The sequence below is a fragment of the Monocercomonoides exilis genome (assembly GCF_001643675.1).
Source record: "Monocercomonoides exilis strain PA203 chromosome Unknown scaffold16-1735695, whole genome shotgun sequence".
NCBI classification, from domain to species: domain Eukaryota; phylum Preaxostyla; order Oxymonadida; family Polymastigidae; genus Monocercomonoides; species Monocercomonoides exilis.
The window spans coordinates 1,123,332-1,143,383 of record NW_027150561.1 but is presented as its reverse complement, the minus strand read 5'-3'; the positions used below and the strand labels follow the sequence as shown (position 1 = coordinate 1,143,383).

The following is a 20,052-nucleotide window of genomic DNA, read 5'->3' as shown; positions in this document are numbered from 1 at the left end:
TTTTTCTGATCAAAACAATTAAATTTTTTAATTTTGTTTTGATATTAACCATGGAAAACATTGGGCCTACGCATAGAGAAATCTGTAGCTCATATAAATTAAGGTTTTCACAACTATTAGAAGCATATCAAAAAAAAAAGAAAGAATTTAAGCAACTTCGATCAAGACTTCGTCTTGCATACGTTCCACAAAAATTTTTGTGCAGATTAAAGGAAACCACACAAATCTCTGCATTTTTAAATCAGCGTCTTGAAGATGGAACAGGAGGACTTCTTCTTTCATTGGGTATTCCTGGAACAGGAAAAACAGTTACAATTTTATCAATAATTCGCCAAATTTGTGATGCTCTTTCAAACGAAAATAATACTCATCACAAAAAAGTGAAATCAGTTTTGCACTTCCTAGAATTTAACGCTGCAAGGGTTCCTGATCCTCAACAAATTTACATTTCATTATATGAATTTATTGCCAAAGTTGAAGAGTTTTACAAAAATAGTGACAATCATTTGGACGAATTAGGAAGTGGCTGGGGAGTAATTGAATCGCCTGGTATTTTTCATCAAATTAAAAACATTCAACTTGAAAAACAAGGAGATCCTTTAATCTCTCCAGCTAAGATTATGTTATCTCCACAGTCATTTGCATCACCTCGTACACCGCAAACTTCGTTTCCTCAAGGATCATCTTTTTTTTCACCTGTTTCGCAAACAACAGTTTTCAATTCTATTTCCTCAAAACACGCTCTCAACGAATTGAATCGAATCTTTGATGCAGCTGATGAAAAAGAATCTGCAACTAAAAAAGAAAAGCCAATAACTTTAGTTGTATTAATTGATGAGGTTGATTATTTTAACAAAGAAAAGCCTTCTGAATTGGAAAATCTGGTTGCATGGACAAAATCTCAGGCATCATCAGCCCCATCATCAAGTCGAGGAAGGCTTCAAACAACAAGGCCATACAGGCTCTGCATCATTGCCGTGGCGAATGAGCTGGGAATGGCGAGCGACCTCAACACGCGAGTGGGGTCGCTGTTGCGTGGCTGCCCGAAAGTTATCTTCCAGCAATACAACAGAGAACAGATAGGCACAATCATCGAACAGCGAATTGGAAAAGAAGAAGAGGAAGAGGAAGAAGAAGAAGAATCGGATAATGAAGAGAAATCAAGAAAGATTGAAAGGAAAACAGCAACGCTATCGAGAAGCACACAACTGCGAGTGGAGAAAACGCCTTTTGGAGCAGCAGCAACGCCAGGCGTTGGCAGAGGGATGGGCACGCAAATGCTCCAAAGAGCAGCCAAAGCAGATGAGCCGCGGAGTCTGTATGACTCGTCTGCTCGGAGTGTTCTTGTGGGGAAGATCAACGGAATGTCCCTCAATTTCAGGATGGCACTGCAGTTGGCACGTGAGGCAGCGATCATTTCTGAGCGAAAGCTGAAGGCGCAAATTGTGAGGGAGAGGATTACAAGAGCAGAAGATGTTGAGCAGTGGAAGATATCTGTATGCATTTGACAGATCTGTTATTTCCGTCTTTTATTCATTCTTTGTTCTTTATTCTTTAATTTTTATTCTTTATCATTGTAATTATTTTCCAAATTTTTTTTTCTCATTTTGTTTGTTTTTTCAAATATCTTTATTTGATCTAAATTTCTATCATTTACAAACTTTGTTTTTTTAAAACTTCATTCAATTATTCTTTATTTTTTAAATGCTTGTTTGTTTACGTGTGTGTGTGTGTGTATGTATGTGTGTATGTATGTGATTGACTTCTATTTGCTCAGACGAGCGATGTTCTGGCAGCCGCAAAGGCGCTTGACGAGAAGCCAGGCAAAGAAGGACTTGTTAGCGAGACATCTCACATTGAAAGAGCTCTTCTTGTGGCGATGCTGGCTGTGAAGAGGAACATCATCCTTGGCGAAAAACACACTCAAAATGAATCTTCTACTTCTTCTTCTTCTTCTTCTTCTTCAAAAAAGGGAAAAAAGGCTGATTCAAGTTCATCAGCACAAACTTCGTCAACATCATCATCTTCTTCTTCTTCTTCTTCTTCAGCACCATCTCTTCTGAATCTCTCTGCCTCTCCTCGTCTTCCTCTGCGCCAAGTGCTTTCTGTGCTCCGTTTCGGCTCGCCAGAATGCCTGCAGAGTTGGATTGAGTCGCAGAGCGGGAACAATTCTCTTCTGGAAAGTGCGCTGCTTTCATTGGAAAGACAAGGGCTGATCACACTCTGCAAAAGAAGAGCAGCCATTTTCGGAGGAAGCAACGGCGGTGGAAGAGGCGGAGGAGGAGGTAGAGGAGGAAGAGGAGGAGCAGCTGTGGTTGGAGTGACAGCGGGTGGAGAAAGACTGGCATCGATGGATTTGTTGGCATCTTCTTCTTCCATTGCGACGAAGGCGGGGCGCTATGGAAGTGCAACGGAAGGTGGGCTGATTGAAGGAGGGGCAGCGAAGCTGAGGATCGAAGCAGAGCAGCTGTCGCAGTTGCTGGTGGCGCGGATAGCAGGATACAGAGCAATGCTTGAAATGGACGAGTTCTGCGGAAGTGAGGAAGAAGAGCTGTTTGTGGAAGACGGGATTAAACAGACGCCGATGTATCTGATGAAAGAATGCGAGCAGAAGATGGATATTGAAACAGAAGGTGAAGATGGAGAAAAAAGTAAAGAAAGTGAAAGAGAAGGAGAAGATGGTGATGAGTCTTTAAAGAAGCCAATGAAAGGGACGCTCATGTCGATGCTGCATCCAACAAGAGAGGAACTTTCTGTTGACAAGACAGTTGAGGTGAAGCGCTCTTTGATTCTGGCTGATCTGTCGATTGATGAAGGGCTGAAGAGATGGGTAGATACCATTCGCACTCAGAGGTGAAAGTGATTGAACGATAAATGTGAAAAAATTAAACGATAAATAAATAAATAAAGTTATAATCATTTCAAAAAATAAAACATTTCACATTATCATTAATGCAATTATTTATTGTATTCAATTGCACTTCATTTGACACTTCAAACATTTCTCTCTCTTTTCTAAATTGTTTTTCACATAAAGAGCAATCACTTCATCGCTTCTGTGAAAAACATGCACTCAAAAAGGAAAAAAAAACATTTTTTTAGTGTAATGTGACATTTTCTGTTTTAAATGTTAGTTTTTGTTAAAAGTGAAATGAGAGCAAGGCCATTTTGGAACAAAGTATCCAACGCCTTCCAGCGGTGTTGTGTTGTCTCCAGCAGCTTTTTGAAGAGCTGAGGAAACCTTTTTGAGAAGCTGGAAGCAGAACTGAAAGAGCTCGAGTCAATCCAGTTGTCTTCATCATCTACTTTCTCTTCAGAAGAAGAAGAAGATGATGATGATAAATCTGAAGGTTGCTCTGAGCATTTCGCACGGATCGCATCGCTGTGCGCCTTCAGAAACACATTCAGCATCGCCATCAGCATATCGAATTCTCTTCCTTTCCCTTTCGCCCCAAGCTCAGAATTAAAGAACACACACATGTTCGTAATGTCGTCTTCATCCATCTCTTTCTCTGCTCCTCCGCCAATTTGCAGCGGCGGCAGCTCCGAAAGCATCACAATGGCCGAGTGAATAGAAGCCGGCGAAAGTGTGTGGATGAACTGGTAAAGCGGGTCAAAGCAGTCGTGTTCAGAGGGTGTGCGCCTGGCAGACTGGGGCGCAATCTTAGACAAGCTGAGAAGGCATTTCTCTTTGTGTGCTCTGACACACCTCATCAGAATAGACGAAAACTGTGAGCGATGTTGAACCTGGTTCCTGAGGATTTTGGAGGCTGGGGCAGAAGATTTTGCTTCGTCATCAGCAGCAGCTTTGCCAGAAAGAGAAGAAGATTGTGAGTCAGTTGAGCCAGACGTGAAAAAGGCGACAGAGCCAGACAGCTCCTTTGATGAAGATGAACCTGATTCTGCAGCACTTTGCAGCAGCTCAGCCATCGCTGCCTCCAAATTGAACGGCTTCTTTTCTGACTGGCTGCTTTTATTAGACGAAGCATCTGCAGAAGAAGAGGAAGAAGCAGAAGAAGAGGAAGATGCGGAAGAAGAAGAAGAAGAGGAAGAATTCCCTTTCTCCTCCGCTTTATTCGGAGCAAACGTTGGTTTCAAACCCGGAATGGTCGTCAAAAAGAACGGGGTGGAGTCAGCGCCTGCTGCGAAGATGCTTGAATGCGATGTGGCAGACACGGTAGCAGCACGCGCTGCAGACTGTGCTTGTATCACTGCTGTGATGGGCAAGTTCTGGGCGACGCTGCGCGGGAGAGAGGAGAAAGTGGCGAGGGCATATCGGACATGAAGTGGGGTTAACGAAGTGGTTGTTTGGAACGGGAGCATTCTCAAAGACAGCAAAGAATGCTCTTTTAGAATGTTGTGCTTGAATGAAAGAGCTAACTTTGCTTTTGCACTTTCTTCATCTTCTTCAAACGCTTCTTGAAACACCATCTCATCCTCCTCATCCACGTCTGTCTTCATCTGCACTGTCCACAGCTGTATGCCCCTCCAGCTTGCATGTGCTGTTGCTATTCGCATTCCAACTGAGCCCAACAGACTCGCATCGTCGCCAACCCCACTCGCCACTCCTTTGCTCACTCGGTCAGCACACACCGTCAGAGCCACAACTGGACTGCACACAGGAATCAGGCGAGGACGCTTGGGAACTGAAGAGGAGGAAGAAGAGGAGGAAGAAGAGGAGGAAGAAGAGGAGGAAGAGGAAGATGATGAAGAAGACGAAGACGAAGAAGATGACACAGATGATTGCAATGGCTGTGGCATAAGTGGGTGAATGAGAGAGCATATGCCCACACATCTTCCAGTTGGGATGTCCCACAGTCTAATTGTCTGGTCGAGTGAGGCTGACACAATCATTCGCGAGTCAGGTGAGAACGAGACAGCTGTGATGTCGTCTTGATGGCCGCGCAGACGGCGCACAATGTGGCATTTGAATGTCTCGCTGCCAAAGCCCATTTGAATGGAATTGTTGAGTGATTGAAGTTGAGATGATGATGATGATGATGGAGAAGAAGAAGAAGAAGAAGACTCATCCAATGCAGGAGAAGTCACATCCAGCACAACAATCTTCCTTGTGTTCAGTGCAACACACAGCAGACTCTGCTCTGCGGCAAACGCAGTCGCTGCCACATTCGCATTCAGCTGATAGTCCGATGAAGGCGGAAGCGCCTCGTCTTCAGCCAGCACCCGCTGCTTTGCAGAGAACTTCGCGATGTTCCAGTGAACAACTGCTCCGTTCTCACTCACACCCAACAGAAACCGCATCGCCCCGTCAAAATACACAGCCACAAGAGGCGAGCGGGCTGAGCTAGCATTTGCTTCATTCACAGTATTGCCAATGAATTCTTCATCTGATTCATTCGTTGCAGGTGTTGAGTCAAACCGCCACAGATGCATTCCAGACTGTGCTGAAACCACCTCTGCAAAGCCCGCAGCATCGCCAAAAGCGACCAAAGAGCCTCTCCCTCCTCCGATAGAAGCTGTTCCACAGTTCGAAATGGCGACGCATCTGGCAGGTGTTGCGAACTTCGTGTGAGGTCTGACTGAAGAGACGACTCTGTTTTGCCAATGCCACAGGTGTGGCTGGGGGTCTTGCTCGTGCACGGTGGCTACGCCTGGCCATAAGGGATCACGCAATGTGGCTGGTGAAGAAGAGAAGAAGAAGAAGAAGAAGAAGAAGAAGAAGAAGAAGAAGAAGAAGAAGAAGAAGAAGAAGAAGAAGAAGAAGAAGAAGAAGAAGAAGAAGAAGAAGAAGAAGAAGAAGAAGAAGAAGAAGAAGAAGAAGAAGAAGATGATGATGATGATGATGATGATTGATTGATTGATTGAAGTAAATGAATGTTATACAAAATGAATATTTGAATAAAAAGGAGGGAATAAAATCGTTTTTAAGGAGGACATATATAAATATCAGCATATATCATAATAAATATATTGAAAGAAAAAAATTAATATTATTACTTTTAAAAAAATTTATAAAGAAAATTTCTTCAAACCAACAGCCATATCCGTAACAGGTCTGAGCATAGTCTGGTCGCTGCTTGAAGAATACTGTCCATCCGACTTTTGTGTGGCATGCTCAGTGAAAATCGACGAAGGAAGTATCTTTCCTTTCTTCTTCGTCGCGCCGCTCTGCGAAAACGACGTGCTCTGCTCGTCTTTGACTGTATGAAACGCTCTCAGCGAATGGTCAGAAGAGGCAGAGAGGATGAACACAGCAGGGGCAGTTGAGCACACATTCGACGAGGCTGTGGGAGAACCGTCCTCGTTCACAAATGCCAGCGCAGTGGGAGGTTGCGAGTGGCCCTGGCGCGACCGGACGAGCCTGGGTGCGTTGGTGTGCTTGTCGAATGTCCACACGCGAATGGCGTTGTCGTCGCCGTTCGTGACTGCCAGTGACATCCCATTCACAAACACACAGCCGCGGATAGAGCCCTGGTGCGCGTGGAAGGCTGGCACACAGAGCGTGCGCTTTGTCAGGTCCCAGACGGACAGGAAGCCTGTGTTGGAGGCACTCACAAGAATGGAGTCCTCATCGCCAACTGGGGGAACGAAGGTTGAGGTGTGGGTTGATTAAAATAATGTGAGTGTGAAGATATCGTTCAAAAAAAAAAGAAATGATAAAATTTTAGAAACAAATTGAAAGACAAAAAATAAAAAAATAAAAAAATAAAAATAAAAAAAGCATAAAGCAAAAAGAAAATTAAAATGGAATCGAACCTGTTCTGAAAGTTACTGCTGTGACAGTTCCCTTTTGCCTCAAAGAAAACAGAATAACATCATCTCTAATGTTGACCAGTCGAATAACACCTGAAACATCTCCAATAGCAACACAATCCAAAGCAGGAGAAACTGAAATGCATGTAATAGCAGCTTTTTGCAAAGGAGACCCAACAAAGGATAAGGATCCTTTCTTAACTTTTGCCATTTCTTCAAATACATCAAAATGATCATCAGTTGTATGATTTAATGAAAGATTAACAACTTTGCCTGAAACAAAATTGAGAAGATAAATGTTTCCTAAGATTGTTCCAATCAGCAGCATGTTCACATATGTTGGTGGGTGTGCAATCGCAGTTATTAGATCTTTTGGAGGAAGAGAACAAGAAAATATGCAATTCCCTCTTCTAAAATCCCAAACGCAAAGAATATTTGTTGCAGTAGTTGTCACTATATAACTTCCCAGTTCCATAATATTTGTAACAGGATGATCAGGGTGACCAGGTAAAATACGCAACTGAAAAAAATGAGTTTGATAAGAAAATGCATATTTATAGAAAGCAAACCAATCTATTTCTGCGATAAATTTTAATTGCTCCATTAACAGAAAGAAATGTGATATTTTTAGTGTCCAAGAAAGCAGTTATTTTTGTGGATTGTCGAACACCTTTTTAAAAAGATTTCCATTTAAACGTTTCAAAAAAACAAATAAAAATAGCGTACCTACATAACATAAACGCAATTTTGATAGCTACATTAAAGACATATATAAAATAGTTTCGAATAATCAACAACAATGAAATATATTACGAAATTGAAATATATACATTATATATTTGATAAAAATTCTCGACTGCACATGAAATATACGCATCAATTTTTTCATGACGAAATGACAACGGTAAATCACCGGAAACGAGTCCAATCGTTCGAAAAGGAGAAATGATCAGACTCATTGAAAATAGAAGAAACTATGGGATAACTATATTTTATTACATGTAGATCACTTCTAACTCTTTTCAAAAATGTTCTTATTGCTGAACAGAAATAAGAAATCAGATTTCATACGCAAAATAAAACATAAAATTATTCAGAAAAACGGTAATGTAAAAAACTATATTGATAAATAATCTTTCACTCCTTGAAATGAATTATCTGAGAGAAACATTCGGTGAATTCTTCATTAATTCCGATTCCATCAAGAATGACATGAAGCAGAAACTGAAGTGGAGATTGAAGAGCAGTTATAGCTGTAGTTTTCTGTGTTAAGACAGTGTTTCGATGATAGCTTTTCGTTGTTTTTCGCTGAGTTGCTTTGGATATTGAACATGGAAAGTGATGATGAGATCAGCCTTTTGTGTCTTGCTGTTGTTTTTCTTGCTCCATGAGCTCATCCACGAACCGCTCTTTTTGCCTATTGGCAGTCCTTCTCCTTTTACAGTGATCACTTCTCCTTCTCTTGTGAACTTATTCTTCCTGTCAACCGTCACAAGGCGATTGCCAAAATGCGGAATTTGAAACACTTCTCCAACAATCGACTCCAGAAGAGTGATGGTGAAATTCACATGCAAGTTGTTTTTGGAGTCCCGAACAAAGAAAGGCTTCTGCTTGAGGTTTGGAGTGCCTCTTTCCTTCAAAACGCCCTGCGACACCAAAGTCTGCTTCTCCATCTCTTCTTCCCTCACTCTCATCACCAGCTTCGATCTGTCTCCAGAAACGAACTGGTCTCCTTGATCGGGATACACAATCTCAAAGCCATCGCTCACGCCAGGCGCAACAGTCACTTTAATCTTATCTGTGCCCATAACTGTGCCCCCTCCTTTGCAAACGCTGCATCTCTGAGAAATAATCGACCCTGCCCCTCCGCAGACATCGCAAGTCTCCTGCGATGTAAAGTACCCAAACGGCATAGCTCGCTTCACAGTGATCACTCCGCGACCTTTGCACTTATGACATTGCTTCATTCCATTTGGGGCTGCACCTTTTCCTGCAAAAAGAAAGAGTTTCATAATTCAGATGAATAAGAAATGAATTTGCACAAAGAATGATTTTAAAAAAATTGACAGCATAAAATTGATTTTTTTAAAAAAACTCTCATGCCTTTGCAGCTCTTGCAAATAATTCTGTGTGAAACAACTGCCTGTGAAAATTCGAAAAGAGAAAAAAAGTTTAAATTTCAGTAGAAAAAATAATGCAAACATCCAATTCAATTCCATTGTATATTTCTTCCAATGTGAGTGGTAACGGAACTACGAGATCTCCACGAGGACGAGATGCACGTTGTTGATGTGATGTGTCATGGGTTGTGAATGTTGCATGGAATTGATTAAAAATGTCAAATGGATCAAAGCCTCCCCCTCCTCCGCCAAATCCTTGTTCCTCTCTTCTTAAAGCTTCTTCTCCTCCACTGTCATAAATTTCTCGTTTTTTGTCATCAGAAAGAATTTCATAAGCATTTGCAATATCAGCAAATCTTCGTTCTGCAGTCTCCTTGTCAGTATCCTTGACTTTATCTGGATGATACTTCAAGGACATTTGTTTGTATGCTCGCTTAATGTCTTCCTTTGAAGCAGACTTATCAATGCCAAGAACTTTGTACAAATCTTCTCCGGCATGTGATAAAAGCACAAAAAACATAATTGTAAATGTAGTTAAAATATTTAAACGCATGATTAATTTTTAAAAAGAAAGGGAGCAAGATTGAAGGTTTAGATGGAGCCAATTGGTCGCAAAATGACGAGAAAAGGAATCAATGAACTTACAATGGGATAGATCGATTGAAAACAATAGGGGATAGATCAAATAAATCTAATCCGAAGATTGCAAAGGCATTTCAATGTCTTCAAAAAGAAATCCAGCGGAGGATGCTATAATTGTTAGTGAGCGTCTTGATGTTTGAAGAATTTTGTATTTTGATTTTTGTTTGACAAATTGAAATTCAATTATTTATTTACGCTTTTGGATGCAATTATACTTCCTCGTTTGTTATATTTTTAGGCAAAAAATTTAGGAGAATTGATTAGGGTTTTGAGGGATGAAGAGGGAAAGGAATTAGAAACAATTAGAAAACTGTGCATGTTTGCGTTGAGAAGTTTGTATTTCGCTGATTACTTTAAAGCAATAAAAATTATTATAATTGCCATTGAAACTACGTTTATTATTTCTTCATTATAGAGAAGGATTGCATTCTTGATATGGTTTCTCAAGGACTTCTTTCAATTATCACAACATTGATGAAAGATAGACCTCATGATGAACTATTTGTATGAATTGCGAGAATTATTTATATGTTCATTTAGTTTAACATTGTGTTTTAGCTTGCATGCTCTGATTTATTATGCTTAATATCTAATTATTTAGAAAATGAAATTACTGGAACTGGAATACCTCCAATTGTTCTTCCTCTTCTTGCTCTCCTGGAGTGCCCAAATCAAAATGTTATTCTTGCAGCAAAAAAAGCACTTCTCATGTTAATTCCGAGTTCTTCTGAACTTAAAGCAGCTCCACATGGAGTGGCTGGACCAGGCCCAGAGAACTTATCTCGAAAAGCAGTAACAAGTACAATTGTTTATTCTGGGTTTGTGGACAGACTTCCTGCTTTATTGGATCCTCTAAAGCCAGGAACGATTGCCACAAAGAGGGCTGCTCTGGAAATCCTCACTGCCATTTGTGAATCAGACATAGCGGCTGTGGATGTTAGGTTGAAAAAGGGAAAGTTGAGAGATAAAATAATGTCAAGTTTGGATGATTTAAGCACAAACGAAAATCCGGACATCGCACGCGACGCAGCTGGCACTCTTCATGTCCTTCGCACGAAAACATCGAGCGAGGCTAAGTTGTCAGACAGATATCAGCCTGGTGGAAGCAGAATGTTGTCTTCATCAGCTTCATCTTCATCAACACCATCTTCCGAGAGCGAACCTCCGCTTCCTGCACCTCCTCAAGCGCCATTTGGAAAAGACGACGAAAAGAGGAAAGAAGATGAGGAAGGTAAAGAAGGAGGAATGAAGCGCTCTGCATCAACGTTGTCGATGTCGATGGTTGATGCTGGTGGGACGATGATGCCTAGCAAAAAGAAGTCGGGAACGCTCAAACGGAGCAGCTCAACACCAGCAATCACCATTCCTGTTATCCTGTTCGATGACATCAGTACGCTCAATGCATTTATGAGAATATTTTTCTCTTTTTTTGTTTTATTTTCAAAAAGAAATATATTGCTGTGTTTTTTTCACTGCTTTTATTGTTTAGATATTTGTGATATTATTCTTTTTTTTTTAATGCAATTACTCCAAATATTGAATGTTCTCATATTTTTTTTCATTCTTATCTGCTGTTCAGTCGCTGAAGTGGATGTCCGCCGCGATCTCTCATTCAAATTCCCTGATGTCTATCACTGTGTCCAGAAGGAGAACAAAGTGCTTGCTGTGAAGAAAGGCACAACTTCTGTTATTGTTAACAAAATCATCGACAGAGGCATCTGGTACTGCGAATTCGTGTTCACAAACATTGACAAGCAGCAGAGTTTGTTCAAATTGATCATTCTGTCATTATGAATATTTTATGAATTAAATTTTATTTTTATTTAATTTATTAATTTGAAACAAATTTTCGTGTTTCTTTCTCCTTTTTCTCATTAATGTCATATCACTTCAACTCCTTCTTCAGCATTTGGCTTGTGCCATTCTAATTTTACAGCACCTGCTGATTACAGACCCGGAAGAGATAAGAATAGCGCTGGATATTATGGTGTTGAGTGTGCAGTGTTTTTTAAAAAAATTCATTCTGTTTCAATTAATCTTGTTTTATCTGTCAATTGATTTATGTATCTCATGATTCACACTTTTTGATTGTGTTATGAATCAGATCTGCTCCTCTACGTCAAGATGGGCGGTGGACGCTTGGTAACAGCCGCTACAACGAAGGCGATCAGGTTGGTGTTCAGGTGGATATGACAGCTGCTCATCGTACAGCCCACTTTTTCGTGAAAGGCAAACAGCAACCCAATTACTTCGTTGACATTCCTGAATCTATCAGATTTATGGTTTGGAGTGATTCACATTTTTTTTTTTGATAATTATTTTTGCAATGTTTATCTTGTATTTAATAACAATAATTGTGATTATATTAATTGAACGTAACGTGCAGGCACTTGTGAGCATTGAAGGATCGTCGTTTGAAGTCACAAGGCTTCTTGAACTTCCAGCTTCTCAGGCGATTGTTCATCCAAAAGGGCAAAAAGTTGCATGGCGTTATTAACTCCGTTGGTTTGTTTTAATTTAAAAAATCTTTAGGAAAAGCATGAGTTGCTTTAACTTCTCATAGGTAGTGTTTTTTATCAGACTTACTGTTTATTTTGTTGTTTCTATTATCATATCATTTAAAAAAAATTGTATTTGATGTTTTTTATTTTGTTACCTATATTCCAATTCAAACTTCGTATATTTTTTGTGTGCATGTGTTTCTTTTATAATTGTTTGGATTGTTTGTTTTTTTGTTGATGGAAATTCTTTAAAATAATCCAAATATATGTGAAGAGTCTTTGACAATGTTTGAAAAGGAAGTTCCATTTGGAATTAGAATTCATTTTTTAAACAGTGTGATTTTTTTGCACATTATCCTCTTTTGGCATAATGAAACTTGGAGCACATCAGTCATTTTTTAATAAAAAAACTATTTTAAAGTTAATATTATAGTTTTTGATATTTATAAGTTGAATTGTGTCATGAAAGTGAAAAATGAAATGGATTTATTGAAGAGATTTCGTTCTTTTTTTCGTCATTTCTGTATCTGACCAGTCGCTTGCTCCACTGCCTTCATTAATAATGTCATCTTTTTCATATTCGAAATCGTTTGATGAATCTGATGATATCTCATCTTCTGAAGGATCTTGATCGATGTCATCATCAGGAAAGAATTTTCTGAGTTCTTCGTGATATTCATTTTCATTGTGATAAACCATAATTTTCAAGAATTCCAAAAAGGTTTTATCTTCATGATGCTGACACAAATATGCATATAGATATTCTTCCAGACCAGTACATAAAACTTCAAATGCAGGCATATAACGGCGCAAGTGGGCCTAAGATCCTTCGAAAGTGTTTGTTGATTCTCCCTTTACGTTAACAAATTCTTTTGAATGATTAACAGTGTGATGGATATATCCTAATTCAGAGAGTTTGGAATATGTTTTCCATTGATCCGAAATAACGATGGAATCTGGCTTAATTATTTTTTGAATAAGAGGAAGAAGCACGTTTGCTGATCGCCTTCCCACAAAAAAAGCTGCCATTAAATGTTTTGATCCAATTGATTTTTAACGTTCAATTAACCCGAAATGCCTAATAAGTTTCTTATTTTGACCTTGAACAATTTTTTAAAATTATGAGAAAATATGTGAATGAATCAAACATCTTTTATATTTCCTTCTCCGCCAAGCCGATTTATCTATTTCCACCTCAACGCCAGGATCTCCTATCGTTCTTGGATTTTTGAACAAAAACATCGAACAAGCTCTTCTGAATTTACTGTAAAATGCACCAACAGAGTGGACTTCAACCACTGATATAAATGAAGCTTGAGTGTCACTGATATGAATCCAAATACAATAAGCCAATATCAAAATTGTAGAAATTTTCAAAGGTGATCGAGCAAAAATCGTTCCAGTGCGGATTGACATTCTTTTTTTGCATGTGGAACATGAATAATTAGATTTGCATCCATGTTCAGAAACAATTGAAATGTTTGAATGACCATTTTTGCATTTTAGGGGTTTGACAAAAATTTCAATCTCGAAAAGAAAGTCTGTTCCACTGCTTTCAAATAAAAACCTCTGAAAAATGGAGTGTAATTGTTTGTGAGGTTCTGACATGTATGACATTCGAGCAATAGCGATAAATGTCGAACAAATTCTTTTTGATCATTCCATTATTTATGAGATAAACTAGATTTTCTTTATTTTTCATCGGTTGAAATCGTTTCGTTTCTGTTAATAAAACCTTCAATTGTTCATTAATGAAACAAAATAACAAGGAATAAGTGATAATCGCGAATTTTCATAGATGTCCTTTTCATTTCAATATGCCCCACTTTTTGCTATTGAAGTTCATTAAATGTTAAGCAAATAATTAATATGTCAAACTGTCAAAAAAAAAATTTGAAAAATTGATTGGTTGTTTTTCTTCAATATATAGGTCATTCTTTTTGAAAAATCGCAAATGTGAAAAAACTTGGTGAAAAAAAATTGAATATTTTTTGTCATTTATTTGTGGGAAATCCATCAAACGCTATCACTTGGCACATTAGAATATTCGTACTTATCTGATGTGAAAATTAGTGCGTTGTGGAGAAGTATCATGGATTCACTTCAAAAAAAGACTTCAAAAAATCAATTTTGTTAAATGCTGTTATTAAATGGATACGATTTTTTCAAAAGAATGACCATATCCGATGCCATTAATTCAAAATTCATATATTTGGAAAAATGTTTCAGTTAATTTTTTCGAAAAAATTAAAACAACGCATCATTTTTCGCTCATAAATCGAGAAAGAAAAATCACAAGAAGGATAAATGGAACAGAATTCTGTGCTTCAGGCTTTTTTTTACACCAAAAAAACTGCACTTTTGAATAACTTTCACACATAAAAAAATTTTGAACTCATTAAGTTTATTGTTTCGAATTCGAATTTTTTTTGAATTACTAAATATTGTTATATGGGGTAGAATATTCACTTTAATGAAAAAATCAATAATTTGTTTCAAACTTTAACTGAAATCGTTAATTTATTTCTCTGACATTCTCATGCAAAATATGATATAGAAATGTTCAAAAATCAAGGAAAATCTTTGAAAGTTCCATGTGGAACAAATTTCATATTGCAAAAAATATTGTCCCATATCTATAAAGTTCGTCTCAAATATCAAAATTTGATAGGGTCTTGATTCTATCTTGACCTTTTTTCTTTTATGTTATGCTTTCAGCTATACACAAGCTTGTGATAAATAAAAAATAACCAGAAATGTTTGAAATGTTTTTATTTCCTTATTCTGTATTTTTTTTCAATATTTCATATTTGACAAAAAGATCAAGGATTATAATAATTTTAAACATTGATCATTGGTTTTCTGCTTTTCCAACGAACACTCATTATAAGAAGTTTCAAGCTTTCATATCATAATACATCGTTTCTTTTTTATGTGATTTGGTTGATTTGAACTTTCTCAAATTGTTTTTTTATCATTTTTTCTCATTTCACACATTTTTCAAAAAAACACAATTTCAGAGGCATGCATCCATTTGTTTTAAAATTTGTTGAAATGACAAATAAACATTATTAAAATAAAACGATTCTTGTATGCAAAGATGATTATTTGTTTGTATATGTTTGGTAATTTGAATAACAAAAAAATCATATAGACTTGCTTTTCAGTTCAAATCCTTGCAAATATCCTTTTCATTTCAAAACTTAATACAAATAAACGATAATTGAGACTTTGTTTTAATTTTTTATATGATTTAAAATTAACACAAATTCATATTAATTCCGAAAATCGTGTTTTTGATTAAAACAGAGAAATTAGAAAAAAAAAATCAAAAATTAAATTGAAAAAGTTAAAAACTAGATAAAATAATAGTATAGGAATGTCGAATTGCGACGTTGTGGCTTTTAACGCTCGATTCAAAATATTATCAAGATGACCATCAAGTCTTTGATCTGGGTTCTTAAATAAAAAAAATATATACAATTTTTTATGAACAAAAATTTTCCAAAATAACAAATAACCGTAAGTTGTAAATAATCATGAAAAAATTGTTTATCTGCGGGAAAATACGGACTTTCAAGCTTTTTATGCACAAAGCATGAAAAAAATGTTTTTCTAATAACATTTTTAAACTTAACCAGATTTCAAAATAAATTTGATTATCATTACTGTAAGCAAACATCATTGATATAATAACATTATGTTTTGCGACCTCACATGTATTTCAAAAAATAATCCTGTTTTTTTCAAATATTTTGATCACAAAAAGTCAATGAACAGTGCATAATTTTTCGATGAAAATTCTTGTAGTTATATATTTTGTCCCATCTATTTATTTTTAGTTTCACACCTTAACCAAGCTCGAAAAAAGCATCAGAAAGTTTCAAAAAAAAAAGGTTGAGATTAATTTTTGAGGTCAAGATTAAATATGTACCATATAATATTATCAGAGTTTGTTAAATAATGTTAGAAATATTGCATTGTTTGTGTGCCTTTTGCTTCACAGCTCAAAAGTCTGAGTTTAATCCATATTATAAAAGTCATTTTTGTTTCTTTCATTGAAAAAATGGCTGACTATCATCGAAGTCATTCTTTCGTTAAAGAAAAAATTTAATTAATAGCAATTTCAATAAAAATTGAAAAAAAAATGTGATTCCGAAATGATAAACAGAATGTTTTATTCACAGTCACTCACCATTCATGTTATATTTTAAATATTAACAACAACAGCAATTCATTAATTATTATGGCTGTTTCAGTTAAATATATTTGACAATCTTTAAATTAGAAATGCCGTTTGTATTATTTAACTTTAAGTGTTTCTTCATTTGAAACAGTTTTGATAGGACACTTTTTTAAAATATGACTTTCACTTCATTTCATCCTTCTTATCTCGAAACACTTCAAAAATGAAAGAATCTTTTATTCGTTCCATCTTCAACGCCTGAAAAATGACGAAAGTTTAAATTTCTTCATGGGTGCGAATTGCAATGGTACTCAACTGCACACCGAGCCTTGTCTGCCAGAGTCGAACAGGATACAAAAGGAAAAAGGTTATTGAGAAAAAGAATATGTTGATGACTCGAAAGCAAGAAAAACGAGTCATGGAAATACTAAAAAAAATTGAGAGATAAAAGAAAGCAAATCACACCAAAAACGCTAAGAGCCGTTGTTGCGAAAGCTTGTCATCAATAGCTTTCTAACAATTTTCAATCTTCTTTCAAAAAAAAGGCATAGCGAGGAATTAATGATCGTCCATTCAAGCGTGAGAAACGAAAAATGAATGATAATATTTGTACAAAGCATTATTTCATGAGAAAATCATTTTTCTTAATATGTTGGTGGAAAATATTCATCCATGATTTTCTGTGCTAATGACTCAGGTTATCATTCCCATGAAGATTCAAGGAAGATAAATCTGATCGTGGGAACAAATGAAAATCGTGAAATGGATCACACGCCTGTTGAGAGAGGAGAAAAAAGAAAATCATTGCTCCACTGCATTTCACTTGATGGAACTTTTGTTCCTCCTTGTTTTCTGGTGCAATAACCGTTTAACGCAAGATCCCTTCGGTCTCTAGGCTATCAAGCCGGAATTCATGGTTGTGTGGAAATCGGAAATTCGTCATATTTCACAAAGGAGTTGTTTGAAAACTGGATTGAGAAAGTTTTCATTCCTCATGTCAACATGAAAAGAATGATTTTACTAGATAAACACGCACAGGCAGTGCTGATTCTTGATGGCTGCAGAATCTACCTATTGGATAATGTATTGACTCGTCTTGCTAATGAAAATATTTTGCTTTTGGTTTTCCCTCCGAATACAACACACTTGTTGCAGTCAAAGGATTTATTAATTTTTTCGCTTTGCAAGCTTCAAATCCAACAGGTTATGTCGGGTTCAACACACGACAGCGTGCAACAACTTTTGTGGGTTGGAATGAAAGTATTATTGCAAGTTTCTTCATCGATAAATATTCTTTTTACATTTAAAGAAAGAAGACTTGTGAATGATTTTCATAAAACTCCTTCAACAGCTCAGATTTTCGAAGAAAGCTTCCAAAAAGTGATCGAAATTGTGAAATTGGACAACAAATCATTGCCGCTTTCATGCACAAGAAAAACAAGACAAACAAAGGGAGGTGAATGGGGAATAATGAACATTGACAGAATGCCAGTTTATTTTGGACTTCCACAAAAAACAATTCTTGGTGAACAATAGATATGTTAATGTGTTTTTTTCATTCATATTTCATGGAGCATTTCAAAAAAAAACTTGATAGAATAAACAAAATATTCATCAAATTTTTATTTTTCTTTGTTTTTATAAAACAAAAAGTATTATCAATTAACAAAACCTGTGAACACCTGTATTGACGTTCATATAATAACAAAAAAAGACTTTTTTCATTTTCAAAAATAATTATAAAATCTGATTTCAAGCGAATGTGTAATTATATAAACAATTAGCCAATCACTAAAATATTGTGTTATGAAAATCAGACAAAAAACATTTCTTTAAAACCTCTGTGACCTGATAAATTACTTGGAGCCTCGTCCATCACAAAAAAAGGATTTATAAATTTTATAAAATTGAAACAAAATAATCCAAACGATATCAAAATCTTTAGAAAGCTTCATTAAAAACTTTGGAAAAGAATTGATGATCGAAAAAGAAATTTATGTATAATTATTTTTTATATCATAACTTTTTTCGGGGTGTCGATTTTTCAAACATTGTTTGTCATTGGGAAAAGGATTTGTATTAAAATTGTTGAATTATCACAACTGTAATCAAAGCAAATGTTAAAGCTCAAATAAAGAAAATGATATTTTTTTCTAAGCCTTTTCGCTTTACAGCATTCTTTTGTTGATATTCAAGAAATATTATCGAACGGGATTCTTTGAATGGAAAAATATGATATCAAAATTAATCACCCAAATTTCTTTCACTCTTTTGTTAGTGACGGTTTATGACAAATTGTGACAAAAATATTCTTCAACTGAGATTTCCTGGACAAAAAAATATACATAAGGAACTTGATTATTATAATTAAAAATTTGATTTTTTTTAAGATTATAAGAATTGTTATACGTTAATTTTCAAATCAATTATTATTGCAATACAGAATTGTGAAATCGTTTTAAATAACCATTTTTGACAAATCGTAAATGTCTTTTCAGTCATTTTGTCATTGTTTTAATTTTCTTTTGTCATGTCGCAGATGTCTAATTTCTTTTAAGAAAAAGATAACATTTCTTATATTTCATAACATGTTTCACACATTGAAGATTCTTCTTCTTTTAAAAAAAACACCAAATGAATAAAATCTATTATGTTCATTATTTTTTTGTTTCGGTTTCATAATTCGATTTGATAGCTCATCTCAACACTGAAAAAAAGAAGTGGAAAGCTTAAACATTTGTATTGAACGCTTATTTGAAAAAAAAATTTATTCATTAGAAAAAGAAAATATTTATTTATTCATTTTAACACCCTCATAATTGGAATTCTTATTTTTTGATGCGCTTTCAGAAAAAATGAATTTTTCAACAGACTATTTGACAAAAAAAGTTTTCTGGAAATGATAAATTGTTTTATCAAATTGTTCTTCAACATAAACAACAAAATCAAAAAAACTAACACAAAAAGTTAAAAAAAAAGAATCATTCTTCAGAATTATCATTTAGAAAAAACTACATTGAAATAGCAAGTGTTTTTCCAAACAGTCTGTATTTCATCGGGTTTTGCTGAATCTTTTCAGTTTCCAAATAAATAAGATTCAACCAAAACAGGATGTGAGTACAACGCAAATAACAACATTCGGTAATATTTTCGATAATCCAGATTTGAATATTTATTGTTATTTTTTTATTTTTCAGACATAATGAAACTGGAAGGACATCAATGAAACTTCGAAATAATCAGTTATTATTATTATTCTTATAATTAAAATTTTTGTATTAACTAACTGTTGTTCACGTTATCGAAATAAATGAATTTATTCACATGTTATTTTTTCACAGTTGGAGGAAAATTCGGACTTTCAATCTTTTTTTGCACTAGGCATTAAAAAATTGCTTCACTCAAAACTTTATTTTCGCTTTCTCAGATTTCATTACAAATATGATTTTCATCTCTACAAACAGGCATCATTGAAATCAAAACATGAGGAATTGAAACATTTTATGAATGTCAAAAATGGACCCAATTTTATTGTGTTTTTTTATCTCAAAAAGTCAATGAAAAGTGCATAACTTTTCAATGAAAATGCCTGAAGTGAAATATTTAGCCCCAAATAAAAAAATAAAAATAAAATAAAAAAAAAGCTTGAAAGTCCGTATTTTCCCCCATATCAAAAATAATCGCTCTTATTCATTTATTTATTTTCAAGTTTATCCAAAAATGAGAGAATTTCATTTTTCAAATATAAGGTTGATGTATTTCTGATGAAATCAAATAAAAAATTAGTATTTTATATTGTGGGCAATCACGCTTCAAATCAAATATTTTTTTCGGTGAATAAACAGTTGAAGTTTCAAATCATTAGTAAGTTAATACATACTGAAATGTT

At 35.6% G+C, this 20,052-nt stretch overlaps 4 protein-coding genes across 4 annotated transcripts; 2 read left to right on the top strand and 2 right to left on the bottom strand.

Moving 5' to 3' along the window:
* Window positions 1–50: 50 nt before the first annotated feature.
* Window positions 51–3,091, top strand: MONOS_13325 (ORC1-type DNA replication protein 1; the record flags this gene model as incomplete). The annotated part of the gene is made up of 2 exons (XM_067866019.1): window positions 51–1,496; window positions 1,778–3,091. The coding sequence occupies 2 exons, from the start codon at window positions 51–53 to the stop codon at window positions 2,855–2,857; spliced, it is 2,526 nt and encodes an 841-aa protein (XP_067729661.1). The 3' UTR covers window positions 2,858–3,091.
* Window positions 3,092–3,093: 2 nt separating this feature from the next.
* MONOS_13326 (putative U3 small nucleolar RNA-associated protein 21) lies at window positions 3,094–7,692 on the bottom strand. Its single transcript, XM_067866020.1, has 6 exons — window positions 7,545–7,692; window positions 7,441–7,468; window positions 7,284–7,384; window positions 6,718–7,234; window positions 5,994–6,539; window positions 3,094–5,639 (listed from the first exon to the last, which is right to left on the bottom strand). Exons 1-6 carry the CDS (start codon window positions 7,671–7,673, stop codon window positions 3,124–3,126), a joined length of 3,837 nt encoding a protein of 1,278 aa, XP_067729660.1. The 5' UTR covers window positions 7,674–7,692; the 3' UTR covers window positions 3,094–3,123.
* Window positions 7,693–7,982: 290 nt separating this feature from the next.
* Window positions 7,983–9,387, bottom strand: MONOS_16835 (putative Hsp40; the record flags this gene model as incomplete). Its single annotated transcript, XM_067869704.1, has 3 exons — window positions 7,983–8,704; window positions 8,818–8,857; window positions 8,917–9,387. 3 exons carry the CDS (start codon window positions 9,385–9,387, stop codon window positions 7,983–7,985), a joined length of 1,233 nt encoding a protein of 410 aa, XP_067729659.1.
* A 125-nt stretch (window positions 9,388–9,512) lies between these two features.
* On the top strand, window positions 9,513–12,405 carry MONOS_13328 (uncharacterized protein). Its single transcript, XM_067866021.1, has 8 exons — window positions 9,513–9,610; window positions 9,715–9,808; window positions 9,892–9,980; window positions 10,035–10,866; window positions 11,056–11,238; window positions 11,383–11,470; window positions 11,581–11,758; window positions 11,863–12,405. Exons 1-8 carry the CDS (start codon window positions 9,554–9,556, stop codon window positions 11,971–11,973), a joined length of 1,632 nt encoding a protein of 543 aa, XP_067729658.1. The 5' UTR covers window positions 9,513–9,553; the 3' UTR covers window positions 11,974–12,405.
* Window positions 12,406–20,052: the final 7,647 nt, after the last annotated feature.